The sequence below is a fragment of the Trachymyrmex septentrionalis genome, unplaced genomic scaffold, assembly GCF_001594115.1.
Source record: "Trachymyrmex septentrionalis isolate Tsep2-gDNA-1 unplaced genomic scaffold, Tsep1.0 scaffold22, whole genome shotgun sequence".
NCBI classification, from domain to species: Eukaryota; Metazoa; Arthropoda; class Insecta; order Hymenoptera; family Formicidae; genus Trachymyrmex; species Trachymyrmex septentrionalis.
Genome location: NW_017305375.1, coordinates 6,209,321 through 6,223,679, shown reverse-complemented (window position 1 = coordinate 6,223,679; position 14,359 = coordinate 6,209,321). Strand labels below are relative to the sequence as shown.

Sequence of the window (14,359 nt, the reverse complement as noted above, 5' to 3'; positions counted from 1 at the left end):
TTAAATTATATATTGCTAGTGTTATATATTTTATAAATAGCAATATATAATTTAATTAAAGTCACGTTTACAGTTATTTTATATTATTCAACATAGACTGATCAAAATTAAGTATTCGGTGATTATTTCTTGTGATTAAAATCTTTTAATTATTAATTACCTTTATCTCTACTAATCATTACACTGTATAAATGTCTGCATTAAAAACTATAAGATATATCCTTTTAATATGTAAATACGTCTTAATATTGATCCTATAATATTGATCCAAAAATTTCCTCCCAATAGCAAGTGTATATATTAATTTCTTATAAATAATACAGAATATAAAATCGAATGTTTAGTATAAGTTATTAATATTAAAAATATGTAAGATTCTTATGTTTAAAGCAATGTAAAAAATTACAAAAAAATTAACAGAAATGCAATTGAAAAGTAACGATTCGTTACTTTTTAAATAATTGTAATTATAACTAGTTACTTTTACAAAGCAACTTTTCCAATCCTGAATAACGTGTTCTTTCGATGCTTCGTTAAAAAAAAAATACTTGGTCCCATTTATTTCCTGATAACTTTGCGAGTAAGAAGCATGAAAAATCATTAAACGTAATTGCAATATTCATTGCCACACAAATAGAGCAGTACTGTACAAGGTATTCAGTCTTGATACGCTTTTACTCAATTATTACTGTCACGATACGTAACATAATGTGTGTATATATTATATATATATATATATATATATATATATAAAACGCAAATAATGGTACCCTATTTACTTGCAATCATCGATTTTCACAGGATAAAGAGACGAGAAAACCTTATAGATGCACGTGTGCGGGCGTAAAATACCGATGAGTTCGACAAACAGAGCATATCGGTCAACCCCTCTGCTGTTTTCCCGGTTAATGATCCGCGATGTGAATTTATTTCCGTAGCAAACGCGTGGATTGTTCGCAAAATTGATCTCAGATACGGTGGATTCGAATCGACAGGCGTAACTACCTGTTTCGGAGGCGAACATTTCGCGTATATCCGACTTGCCGTCTGATAGCTTTACCGTTTTCAGCTAACGACACGGCAAATCGATTCGTCTTAATTCCCATAGGAGAACGTGCAGCACATCTACTCTCTTCCCTTATCGAGTCGATCATTACACGGCCATTATTCAAATGACATAATGCACGAAAAAAATGCAGCCGCTGTACTGGTAACATTTGAAATTGTCTCATCCGATACAATCGTTTCTTTCCGGTTGACTGTTCACCCTTCATCTTGGCTCGTTTATGACAACGTCACGTACGTCGAACGTCCGCGCGAAAATTGTAATTTAAAGGCGTGACAAGAAAGATTGCTAAGAACAAAAAGATGCTAAAAAGCTATTTTCCCTTTTTCAATGAATCTCGTTTGAGGAAAAATTTTCTTTTTCTCTTCTATCATCCCTGTTTTATGCCTCGTAAATGTTCTTGTAAATGCTTCCACACATTGTTTATGGTGCTATTAGCCTTGGCACATAAAACTCCTTTCTTCAGGAACAAATTACGTTCCGGGAAAATGACTTTTGCAACCTTCATTATCAAGTCTTCATTTTATCGTCAAATCATTAATCCTCTGTTGCATAGAAAACATTTTTTGCATTCCTCTTTACAGAATGGTAAGCACGGTGTTGACGATACTTATGAAGGAGGGTTTCGACGTCAAGGCCTTAAGGGCGTTTCGTGTTTTACGTCCTCTTAGGCTGGTTTCCGGTGTTCCAAGTAAGATCTTCCGATCAAAATATTAATGTGATTGAATAATTTTATTTACAAACAATAAACAAAGAGAGCTCTCTTTGATCTCTAGAAGTCATACTAAAAATTAACAAAATTTAGATACAAATTTATGAATGAAATGGTGTTAATAACACCATTAATTCTTTTGTTTAAAATCGGAGTGTTTCAGTTGTTTAGAGAATTAATGAGAATAATGTATAATTGATAAAAATAAATTTATTTGCATAGGTCTTCAGGTGGTCCTAAACTCCATTTTGAGGGCGATGGTACCACTTTTGCACATTGCTTTATTAGTTCTCTTCGTCATCATCATTTACGCCATCATCGGCCTCGAGCTATTCTCCGGGAAAATGCACAAAACATGCCGGCACAACATAACCGGTAAGTGCGTGTTCCAGAATTTTTTCAATATACGTAAGTTTAATGAATGATGTAACAATGTTTTAATGACGGCAATTGCGGATCGATGCTCTTTATTTTGATTATTTGGAAAGAAATACAAATTTGTATTTACCTAATGTTATTTTAAAATTAATTTATTTAATATATCATTAGAAATTAATTATGCATTATGATTCTGTTAAATTCTCCCCATGAAATTTAAGCTAAAATTTTCTCCTGAAATTAATGTTTTATCTTTTGCAAATTTTTATATGATCGGATGGAAATAAGTTCATGTTTGTATATATTTCAGTTCGTATACAATGAGACTTTTTAAGGAAAAACTATGATTCCTTTTTTCTAAAAAATAGAGTGCTTATTTATGAGTGAATTCTTAAATAATCGTAATACTTAAATTACGTCAAGACTTTTTCGTGCGAAAAAAATTGATATAACGTTATCAAAAATTTGATATATAATAGAAGAAATTTACCTACATTTATCCCACATCCGACATTAAAAAATTATAAAAAATTAACGAGATGTAATGTGGGATCCGTTAAATTATTACGCATGTCGCAGACGTTCCTAAGAGTTGCCACTTGGTGATTAGAATAAAAAAATTGGAAAAAGTTGGATGGGAATCTGGCGAGAGAAACTTCCGGCTAGACCTCGAAACACGTTTTATGCCGGGACGACTATTTTAGATATAATACGATTCAACCGACACAAGATGTAAAACTAACGTCTAATTATTATTGAGCGGGGAGAACAGACTCTTGCATATAAAACATAAAGCATAAGAAAATCAATCAATCAATCAGAGTCCTTTATTTCATGGAAAGGAAGGAAATAAAGGACTTTGATTGGTTTATTTTCTTATGCATTATGTGATATGCAAGAGTCTTTGTTCTATTCGTCTTAGCAAAGCGCGAGACTTACGAGCCTCTTGCGCGATGAACAGCTGATTCACAGGAATATGTAAAATAGCATATGGATGCCATTTTAATAAAATAGTATATGATTCCCGGGCTCGGGCAATACAAAAACTTCGAGAGAGAGAGAGAGAGAGAGAGAGAGAGAAAGAGAGAGAGAGAGAGAGAGTGTGTGTGACGAGAAAGAAAAAAGTTTACTTCGCACAATGCCTTTGCCAAACTTCTTGCTCTGAAAATCTCTAATTTTGATGTCCATATACAGAAACTTTTCAATTTTATTTCCAACAACTAAGATTAATTGTATTCTATTCATATATATAAAATTAATTTGTATTAATTAATTAATATCTTTTCGTATTTATGTTATGTTCTATCATTTTTATATAGATACAATAGGATATTGCAGAGAAGCCAACGTTCATTTTAATCAATTAAAATAATTACTTCAACTAATTAAAATTAATTAATCGGTACTTTAATTGCATTTTCGATATTTCTTTGTCCTATACTTATGTGCTATTAATAAAGAAGCCAATTAGTTACTATATCCATTAGTTTAATTTGATAAGAGATACAGATATGATTTTTTTGCTATGCTGGCGGTGTCAACCTAACGTAATTTAAAGTTTAACAAAGCAACGAGTAGAGCTCCTTTAATCGATCTATGTACATATTGGAGAAGCGTGAGACAGAAAGGCTAATATATCGTCTTTGCATTAGTGGAAGAAAAGTACTAGTCTCAAGCCGTTTGCCTAAGGTATATGTAGAAAAATGTGCAAATATTTTAACGTGTTATTATGATACATTAAACTTGCTCGTTTGTTCGAGTCAATTAGAAGTTTTAGCGCAGAGTGCTGACCTTATTAAGCTCCGCGACCGCTGTTATCCCGTTGGGATTAAAAATTTGATTCATCTTTATACCGCAGACGAGATAATGGACGATCCGATACCATGCGGCCCCGGAGGCTTCCAGTGCGATCAGATCGGATCCTACTACTGCAGCAGACAATTTTGGGAAGGCCCTAATTACGGCATCACAAATTTCGACAATTTTGGACTGTCCATGCTCACGGTCTTCCAATGCATCACCCTCGAAGGCTGGACGGACGTGCTTTATAATGTAAAATCACTGCACGTGTAATAATCATGTTTTTGTTTTATTTGACAGAATAATCATGTTCATATAATAGTCTTATCTAATCAAGTATTAACGAGAAAAACAGACATTCACTCTTTACTATAGCTTTCTGTATTAATTCGCGTATATTGGATCAGTGTAAAAGTTCGTGCCTGCGTGTTGATTTATTATTCAAACTTTAAACAACTGCTATTTTGTTAAAAATAAAATAAATCTTACGCTACCTGATGAGACAATTTAAAAATTAATTTTTTTAAATTGTGATGGTTTAGAGTTATGAGCAATCAAAGTCAAAATTCACAAAATACTCATTTCATTTAACAACTCAGTTTGCCACAATTCAGGAACAAAAAATCGTAGGAACATTAAAAAAAAATAATTTTAGGGAAAACTTCAAGCTTTTTCGATAGACAATCGAAAATTTGCTCAAATTTTTTTTTGGGCACACTACAGATCTACAAAGTGAAAAGAAAATGTTTCATTTTTTTTGAGTTCGTAGTTTTCTATATGTAAAAACTCACATAAATTAAAAAAATATAGTAACCATTCGAAAGTAGAGATTTCAAGCTTTGAAACCTTTTTTTTTAATTTAAATTTCGTTTATTTTTTACAAAATTATAGCTGTTTGAACTTTGAATAATAAATCGGGCACGAACTTTTGCACTGATCCTATACACTAAAGACTCTAGCTATATATTTTTTGTAAAAGTTTTAGACATTGTTGATTTTAAATAACAAAAAAAAAACCAAGCAGAATCCTTTGAGAAACTAATTCTCTTCGTAATTTTGATTTATATGATAGATCGAGGATGCGATGGGAAGTTCGTGGCAATGGATATACTTCATTTCAATGGTCATCCTAGGGGCTTTCTTCGTGATGAATCTAATTCTCGGTGTGTTGTCCGGGTAAGTGTTGGGAAAAATTTTGTCCTACAGACAGAATTTGTCACAAAAAGAATATCTACGTCCAAAGATTACAGATTCTCATATTTGTTTAAATCAAATTTTGAGAATAATAAATGTTAAATATCATGTACTTTATATACAGATATATAAATGCAATATTTACTGATATATAATAAAATAATTTTTAATTTCCGCGATGCGCTTAAGTGATTCTTTAGTTACAAAACACAACAGGTATAATAAGCTTTAAACGATAAGATATTAAGCCAATAGGCCAATTGCGAATCAAATGTGAGAAGAATAATCGATTGGTTGATTTCTTACGGCTTAAGGCTTACTGCCTACCTATTATGTTTCGGGATTGAGGATTGCTTTAATCCGCCGAAGCAGCTTTTAACATCTATCTTTACAAAGTTTTGCAATCCTTGATAAGGGAGAAAGGGGGATCAAGATAAAAATATCCCTTTCTTAGGTTGATACCACATATACACACGCACACACTTCATTGCGTATCGGTAAAGGAAGGCCGTTAATCGAGGTGTGAAAACGGTATCGATGACAAGCGCGATTTAACTTCCTTCCCTTTTTACGTTTTATCCGTCGCTTAACACCATACGCACAAACACTCTCGTTATCGGAAACATCGCAAAATGCACGTTTGAAATACATTTGAAAGACTGCTCGAAAATAAGTCAAAATATCGACGAAATGTTAGAAATATATGTTCCTTAATGTTTCGAGATTCAATAAAAAGAATAAACAGGTGCCGATTAATTATGCAAATAATAAAATTTCCTCTGGCTTGACAGAATATGAAATTTTATGTATCAAAATTCCTACCGGAAGATATCAAACTTTTTATGGAGACGCGCGTTCGTCAAGAAGCGTTATTCTTAGAATAATTAGATCTTTAGTGGCATGGATCGATTCTGTTCTACTTGTATAAAAGAAGGAAGACCGTGAACGTCGGAAGACAGCATTTCGCTAGATGTTTTCCGATACGAAAGCCGTATTTACATCATACTTGTCCTTGTTCGAGTGAGATCGAAGAAGCGCGGACAAATAAAGAAGATCCCTTTTCACACGCGTCTCGATTTCCGTTTCATTGCCTTTGAATTCCAATTACACGTCTCTCACATCGTATCTCTAATCACGACGCGGCATGACCGTATATGCACTTGTCCCACTTTTGTACAGTGAATTTTCTAAGGAGAGAGAGAAGGCAAAGGCGCGTGGCGACTTTCATAAGCTCAGGGAGAAACAGCAGATCGAGGACGATCTTAGGGGTTACCTCGACTGGATAACGCAAGCCGAGGACATCGAGCCAGAAACCGATGAGCCAAAAATGTTACAAGATGGAAAAAGTACGTATTTATGTACAAAGGGAGAGAGAATTTTTTTCTAAAATCAAAGTCTACACTGATAGAATTATAAGTAATAATTATCAAAGGAATAAAATTTCAATCAAATGTTCGGTTATTATAATTAAACATAATTTGGAAGTTTTATGCGATATTGTATAAACAGAAGTTAAATATAATAAAAATAATTTGAGATATATATAATAATAGACTTTTATCTAATTGCGACATGTTTCGTATTGTGCATTTATGCAAATGTGCATAGGAGTGCGTAAAATAAATTCGAGAAGTTGTTATACCAAATCCAATTTTATATAATGAAATAACTTTTCCTTCCTAATTGAAGGTTGTTAATTAATTAACTGAGTTTAATATTAAATAGCTAAGCAGCAAAATGAAATAGAAAGCACAGACCAATTGGAGGGTGACGAGGAAGGGATCCAACAAGAGTCCGTTTACAAAAAGAAAAAACGAGATTTAGAAAGGTAAATACAACATCCAATATCATCTCCTAAAATTAAGTCCATTTAAATGTCCATTTTAACATTAGAAGTATCGAGCGGTTATTAACCGTTTTCATTTTTTTAATTAATATTATATTTCTTGTATAAAAAAAAGATAAGATTTTGAAATTTTTAATTTTTCAATAACTATGTCCTTTATATTTAATTTTGCATTACTTTCTTTATTTTTATAGTATGTAATTTATTATGTAATTCATTCACTTAGATCTTTTAGTAAATAAGAAATTTGGTACTTTTAGAAATAGATAACCTCTCGCGATAATCATCGTCGCAGATATTTCAACGAATCTCAATAATTGACTTCAGAAAGATCTTTCTATAAAATACCGTTGTGCTTTTACATGTATCGAGAAATGTTAGTTATAGTAAAGATCAAAGCATCGCTTGTCTGACGAAGTCCGAAGATTCTCTAAGCGTGTGTATATACGAGCGAATATGAAGTTTAAACTACACGCATATTTTTTTTGTGATACGAACATTCGCAGGGTGAACAGGCGGATGCGAAGAGCCTGTAGAAAGGCTGTAAAGTCCCAGGTCTTCTATTGGCTCATTATAGTTCTGGTCTTCTTGAATACTGGTGTTCTCGCCACGGAGCACTACGATCAGCCAGAATGGTTGGACCGCTTTCAAGGTAAATATTGTCGCGTCGTTACTTGGTGGAAATAATGTTGACTGTTGTTTGTTTTTAATTATAAATCCATTCCGGCACCTTTAGTGATGCACTTTCTTCTTCTTTTATTATTAGAAATCACGAACATGTTCTTCATCGTACTGTTCTCCATGGAGATGATATTAAAAATGTACAGTTTAGGCTTTCAGGTGAGTGACTGCTACATCATTGCCCGATTTTGCTCGATGTTCGAAATCATGACGAAATTAATTAACTCTTAAATGCTACTTGGGATCCAAAAGATCCCAAGTGGTTTATTCAATATATATATGTACTATCTTAGAAGTACAACTCTAAATTTTTAGCGAAAAATATTAAAAGTTAAAAAAAAAAAAGATTTATTGTTTAAAAAGAGTATGCTTTAAAAACTCTAGGAATAGTATACACTTTTTCGCTGGGATCCAATTAATCTCGTGTGATATCTGCGTGATTTTTTGACATGTGGCACTTAAGGGTTAATATTGATATTATATTACTCAAGTAATGTTCATTATTTATAATTATTGATATATATTTTTACACTAATAAGGTGAATATATATATATAAGATGTTTCCTCTAACTTGATCATTTAAGATATCTCCGTTGTTTTTGATGATACGGGGTAACAAAAAATATGCAAAGTATTACAGGGAAAAATTGTTTGATTGGAAGGGACACATATTATGATGAGCAAAAAATTGTTCTCAAGATCATAGTTTTTGAAATTTATCGCGTAGAAGGTGATCGCGTTTTTTTAAATGGAATAGCATATTTTCATTAATGTAGTAATGTAGTTCATACAAAAACAAATTTAACCATACATGATATGTTGTCCTTTAGATGACCTTAAACATAAAAAAATCACACATTTACTAGGAAAAAGAAGAGTTAACATACTTCAGTGTTTTCAATGTGTGAAAATATTTATTTACTTTAGTTCAGAAGATGTTCGAAATGATTGCTATTAACTTCCACATATTTTCGAATGCGGTAAATAAATAATTGTTTCGCATTTTCAATGATTTCCAAGACCACACTCGATGTGATTTATCTACTAAAAGAGTTTGGGAAATGTTGAAACGCCATAATTTTCATCCTTATCGCATATGCTTACATCAATCTCTTGCTGGTAACGATTTTCAAAATAAACAGTTAGAGATTGATCAACAATTCTTCGATTATGTGTTGTTTATAGACGAGTCATCTTTTACAATTCATGGACAGTTAAATACACACAATATGCATTATTGGACCGTTGACAATCCACACTGGCTTCGACAAGTACAACAGCAACATCCATAGAGTAAATGTCTGGCGTGATATTAATTGAAAATCGCGTTATTGTTCCATTTTTTTGGAAGGAAATTTAAATGAACAAAAAATATGCAAATTTTTTGAGAAATAATTTACAAATATTATTAAACAAAGTTCCATTGAGCCACATATTACAATGTGATTAAAGCAAGATGATTGTCCAGCACATAATGTACTTATCGCACGTAATGTGCTTAACAGAATGTTTCCCGATCGCCGGATTGGGCGTGGTGAACAAATTTGTTAGCCGGTACGCCACTTGATTTTTTTCTATGGGGATTTTTTTCTATCGATTTAAAAAGTCGAGAGAAAATATATGGAAGTTAATGGCAATCATTTCGAACATCTTCCAAACTAAAGTAAATAAATATCTTCATTGAAAACACTTAAGTGTTAATTCTTCTTTTTCCTATATAAATGTAATTTTTTTTTATGTCCAAGGTCATTTGAAGAACAACATATCATATATTAAATTTTTTTTATGAACTACATTACTACATTAATGAAAATATGTTATTTGATTTAAAAAAATTTCGATGACCTTGAAATCTCAAAAATTATAACCTTGAAAAAAATTTTTTGCTCATCATAATATGTGTTCCTTCCAATCAAACAAATTTTCTCTGTAATATTTTCCTGTATCATGAAAACCAACAGAGATATTTTAAATGAGGAAAGTTAGAGGAAACACTCGTGTGTGTGTGTGTGTGTGTGTGTGTGTGTGTGTGTGTGTGTGTGTGTGTGTGTGTGTGTGTGTATTACATAGAAAGATACGTAGTTCTGTCTTAATAAATATAAATAAAACGTTTATCAATCTTCAGATATTGTAATTTACTTTGCAGGGTTATTTCGTCTCGTTGTTCAATCGTTTCGATTGCTTCGTCGTAATCGGTTCGATCACCGAAATGATACTTACAAATACACGTGTAATGCCGCCTCTTGGCGTTTCCGTACTTCGTTGCGTCCGGCTGCTCAGGGTATTCAAAGTAACGAAGTGAGTATAGATCAGCCAAATCTTACAGACATAAATTAAGTTTATCAAACTCTACAAAATTATGGCATCGATATTTCGTCACAAAACTTCGACTGTCGAAAAATTTCGACACATCAGTACCTTTGAAAGAAATATAAATTAAATTTTAACGCAAGAGATAAATGTGATGTGCGCGATGAAAGATGCGAGTTGGGTTATCCTTCTGTTTGCAGATATTGGAGATCACTGTCGAATTTAGTGGCCTCTTTATTGAACTCGATACAATCGATTGCCTCGCTGTTGCTTCTGCTTTTCCTTTTCATCGTGATCTTCGCTCTTCTGGGCATGCAGGTAGATACAGCGCGAAGGATCTATAACGATGTAATGACACAACATCTTTTCATTTATTTTCTCCGAAATTTATCCTTTGAATAGGTCTTCGGTGGAAAGTTCAATTTCAGTGATATGGAGGAAAAAACGCGCCATAATTTTGATAGCTTTTGGCAGAGTTTACTCACCGTATTTCAGGTATCTAATTATTTCATAAAAAAGGAAACTTGTTGCAAATATATGCTATAAAATCGCAAAATTGCATTCCTGATTCATTATGAAATTTGATTCTGAGATTGATTTAATTTCTTATTTTGGCGTCTCTATTTTTCCTGTTCTAAAAATAACGCTCGGCTTCTCTGCATCTCTAGATATTAACCGGTGAGGATTGGAATGCTGTGATGTACATCGGGATTCTAGCTTATGGTGGCGTCGCCAGTATCGGCGTACTCGCCTGCGTTTATTTCATTATTCTCTTCATCTGCGGTAATTGTATCCTTTATTGAAAAAGATGACTCAGCGACGAAACAATCGTCCCTTTCCTTCACGCGCAAGTGTAATATCGATTCGGTCTGATTTAATAAATTTTAATTGATCCTTGACAAAGATAGCAACACAGATATCCTCTTGAACGTGTTCTTGGCTATCGCCGTCGACAATCTCGCTGATGCCGAGTCCCTGACTGCCATCGAAAAGGAGGCCGAAGAGGAGGTGAGTACTATATATGCAATAATACGAAGACATAGATACATAATGTACTAGATTGCCGATGATTTCGAGCATAACATGAATTTAAGGATTTTTTTTTAATAAAATGAGAAAATTATTTAAAAAATTACAGATTTTTTTATATTACATTTTTTTTTTAAGTAATATAAAAAATTTGGCAGAAATAATCTGGATAAAAAATTATTTTAGTAACAAGTGTGTAGACATGTTTATCAAATATATAATTAAAATAAAATGAAAATTAAAAATTGTATTGTTAAACATAAATATTGATCTTATTGATCTGTTTCATATGTATATAACATTTATTTTTATATGGAAAGTATATATATATTTCCAATAACAACTACTTTTTGCAGACATTATACACTTGATACATTCTTAATGTATACACAATATACTTCGTTAAATTCGCTTTATTTATGCTGAAATATCATATTAAAAAAATTATCTTCTTCCTACTTTGTTAATGAAAGCTCGTGTTCCACATTAACAAAAAAATTTATTCTTTTAAAAACCTGTATTGATAGTAATTTTTACTATTGTTTTTGTATAATAACGTACACAATATATATCTTAGAATATTTTTCATACAGCACTTCGTTTTCATTAAATGACACACTTTTCGATCCTTCCATTAAATTAATGAAGAAATATAATTATGCTGTCTCTCGAAAGACCTTGACACAAAAGAACATGGAAGCAGTAAATTTGAATACACGTCATCGCCTTTCTGTAAAAATTGTAGGATCGTGTAACTTTTGAACGAGCCGTTTCTTTCGGATTTCCATAAACAATCAGGCTGCGTGCGCGACCGCATCATCTCTCACGAAGAGAAGCGCGTCTTTACGTCGCGTGCGAAACATTTGCGAGGGTGGATATTACGATGCGCATTACAGATAATGTGAGCCCACTCGAATAAATCTGATGGTCGATGACGACAAGATGACGCCTATCCCCAAATGCGAGTAAATGAACATCGCATTTTTAACACTCGTGCGTGTAAAGAGCGATAAAAAGAGCTGTTTTAATTTTCTTCCTTGACCTACGGTCAAGATTTTATCTGTGAAATTGATCGTTCTAATAATATTAATTCAGCTGAGAAACACATATAGTCTTTTCATAATAAGAGACGCTTCACACTTGTCTAAAATCAAACACATATAGAGTCCCAGAATCCTATTTATCTTTAACGATAACTTCATTAATTACAAACTCTAATTTTATCCTAAACTAAAATTGATCTAAATATTGACGCGGAACTAGTTAAATTAATACGAGTGTTATATATATACGAAAACCAGAAAATTACTTGTGTAACGTCAGGTTTCCTTCGTCGAATGTGCAGCTGTTGCAATTCACGAAGTTATGCGACGCAATTTTACTTGTAAGGTAGTTTAAAACCACAGCGGCAAAGTTCGAAAGCTGATTAATCATGCTTGTGGGTTACAACCAAACAACATTATGGAAAAACTGTTGATTACACGACGAAAATTATGATCGCGCGAAGTTCCTTAATGTATGACACACACTTCATTGCATTCATAATACAACGGGTTATGTCTCATTACATTACTCTCACTGCATTACTAATAATTTTTTAGCAAGTCTATTTTTTTTCTAATTTGTACGTGTCAAGTATTTTTTTTTTATTGTTACACATAAAGAAATATGTAATTTCTCTCAACGTTTTGTTCTCTTTTTAATGAATAAAATGAGATGATGTGGAATTGATATTTGAATTGAGTACACAGATTGTGTTATTGTTTACCAACGGCACTTTTAAAAGTAATAAAAGAAGTTTGTAGTCTCGTTACAACGTGAGCTGTACAATCAAATCATTGTAATAAAAAAGTTTATCGCTTACACGCGCATCGAACTTTTTTTTCTGCCAATTCATATCGCGTTGATTTTTCGATTTTATAACGCATACACTGAAAGAAAAGATTGGCTGAATATGGCATAGCATTTTTAATTAGTTGCAGCAGCCAATTTTTCGTTGCGTTAACCTATCGAAATCCTATACTGATATTGCGGATAGGCTAACGCAACCAAAAATTGATTGCTGCAAACAAAAATTGATTGTTGCAGTTAATTAAAAATGCTATGCCATATTCTACCATCTAATTTGTTGCAGCAGCCAATTTTTTTTTCAATATAGAAAGTGATACTGGAGGAATGTTTTCTCGGTGTTTAAACAACAGGTTTTGCCTTACACAGGAACATTAACGAGATATATAATTAACTCGAAAATTTGGCAAATGTTCTACGATAATATCAATCAAATATTTGTGTGTATAGTAATATACTTCATGTTAATATTTGCGAATTATCAACTCGTAGGTTTACACAATAACATTACATTTACACAATGACAGTAATCGGTGAACAATTATACATTATTGCAAAGAATATTACCAAAGCCTCGGTGGTTTAATGCCTTAGGACGCTCGTACGGAATACAAGAGATTCGGGTTCAAGTCCCGGCCGAGGTAATATTTTTCGCAATAAGTTTATTAATAGTTTCAACATATTAACATCTTTATAATTGATAGTAGCATAAAATTATTAAAATTGCTTGTCAATTTATGTCGCGATTATTAGAGTAGTTTTAATTGCGTTTATAAGTCCGGAAAATCAATTCCGCGTGCAATTCGGGAAGACTACAACACAGTATGTACAGTAGCGCAACTCTCTGTCGGCATCTTTGATGTTAGTGTTGGCCATGAAGTGCGCATGCGTGAAATAAGTAAGTTACCTAGCGTTGTCACGGTTATCACCTAAATTTCTTTCCCTTTTCAACCTTTTTTCACTCTGTCAAAATTCCTCGCAAAACTCACTAGATTTATTCGCATCCAACGAATTCGTTGAAGTAAGTAAGGTCGGAATCAGATTACGCATCAAAAAATGAGATTGAAGATTGAAAGATTGAAGTTTGACCAATCAAAACAAAAGGAGCCAGAACTTCTTTGTCCTCATTGGTGAAATTTCAATCTTTAATCTTTAATCTCATTCTTCAATGCGTAGTCTGATTCCGGCCTAAGTGCTATTGTAGGAACATATTGGAGCATATTAGAGCATGCGAATAAACCTAATATTGCAATGAAATAATTTAAACTTTATGAAAATTATAATAATAAAAATAAATTGTAAATATATTGGAAAATAAAGAAATAATATAGAAAAATTAGGAAAGATATTAAATTAAAAATGTACAATATATTTGTACAAAGAAATATTATGTAATTATATACCTATAAAAATATTAGGTGTAGTAAAAAGTCATCGCGTATTTTTTAGCTCAAAGTTGTATATACAATATCTTCGTCAATAATGAATGAAATT

General features: G+C 32.4%; 1 protein-coding gene across 7 annotated transcripts in view; it reads left to right on the top strand.

The window, feature by feature from the left end:
• LOC108748330 (muscle calcium channel subunit alpha-1) overlaps positions 1 to 14,359 on the top strand; it is a 70,402-nt gene that overhangs the window by 25,936 nt on the left and 30,107 nt on the right. For all 7 annotated transcript variants that reach the window (XM_018486400.1, XM_018486399.1, XM_018486398.1 and 4 more), the window contains exons 5-17: positions 1,651 to 1,757; positions 2,001 to 2,153; positions 4,015 to 4,208; positions 5,029 to 5,132; positions 6,330 to 6,496; positions 6,876 to 6,978; positions 7,503 to 7,648; positions 7,763 to 7,836; positions 9,825 to 9,976; positions 10,189 to 10,306; positions 10,391 to 10,483; positions 10,657 to 10,777; positions 10,905 to 10,996. In XM_018486400.1, the coding sequence (XP_018341902.1) occupies positions 1,651 to 1,757; positions 2,001 to 2,153; positions 4,015 to 4,208; positions 5,029 to 5,132; positions 6,330 to 6,496; positions 6,876 to 6,978; positions 7,503 to 7,648; positions 7,763 to 7,836; positions 9,825 to 9,976; positions 10,189 to 10,306; positions 10,391 to 10,483; positions 10,657 to 10,777; positions 10,905 to 10,996 (1,624 nt within the window). The remainder of the gene's footprint in view (positions 1 to 1,650; positions 1,758 to 2,000; positions 2,154 to 4,014; positions 4,209 to 5,028; positions 5,133 to 6,329; positions 6,497 to 6,875; positions 6,979 to 7,502; positions 7,649 to 7,762; positions 7,837 to 9,824; positions 9,977 to 10,188; positions 10,307 to 10,390; positions 10,484 to 10,656; positions 10,778 to 10,904; positions 10,997 to 14,359) is intronic.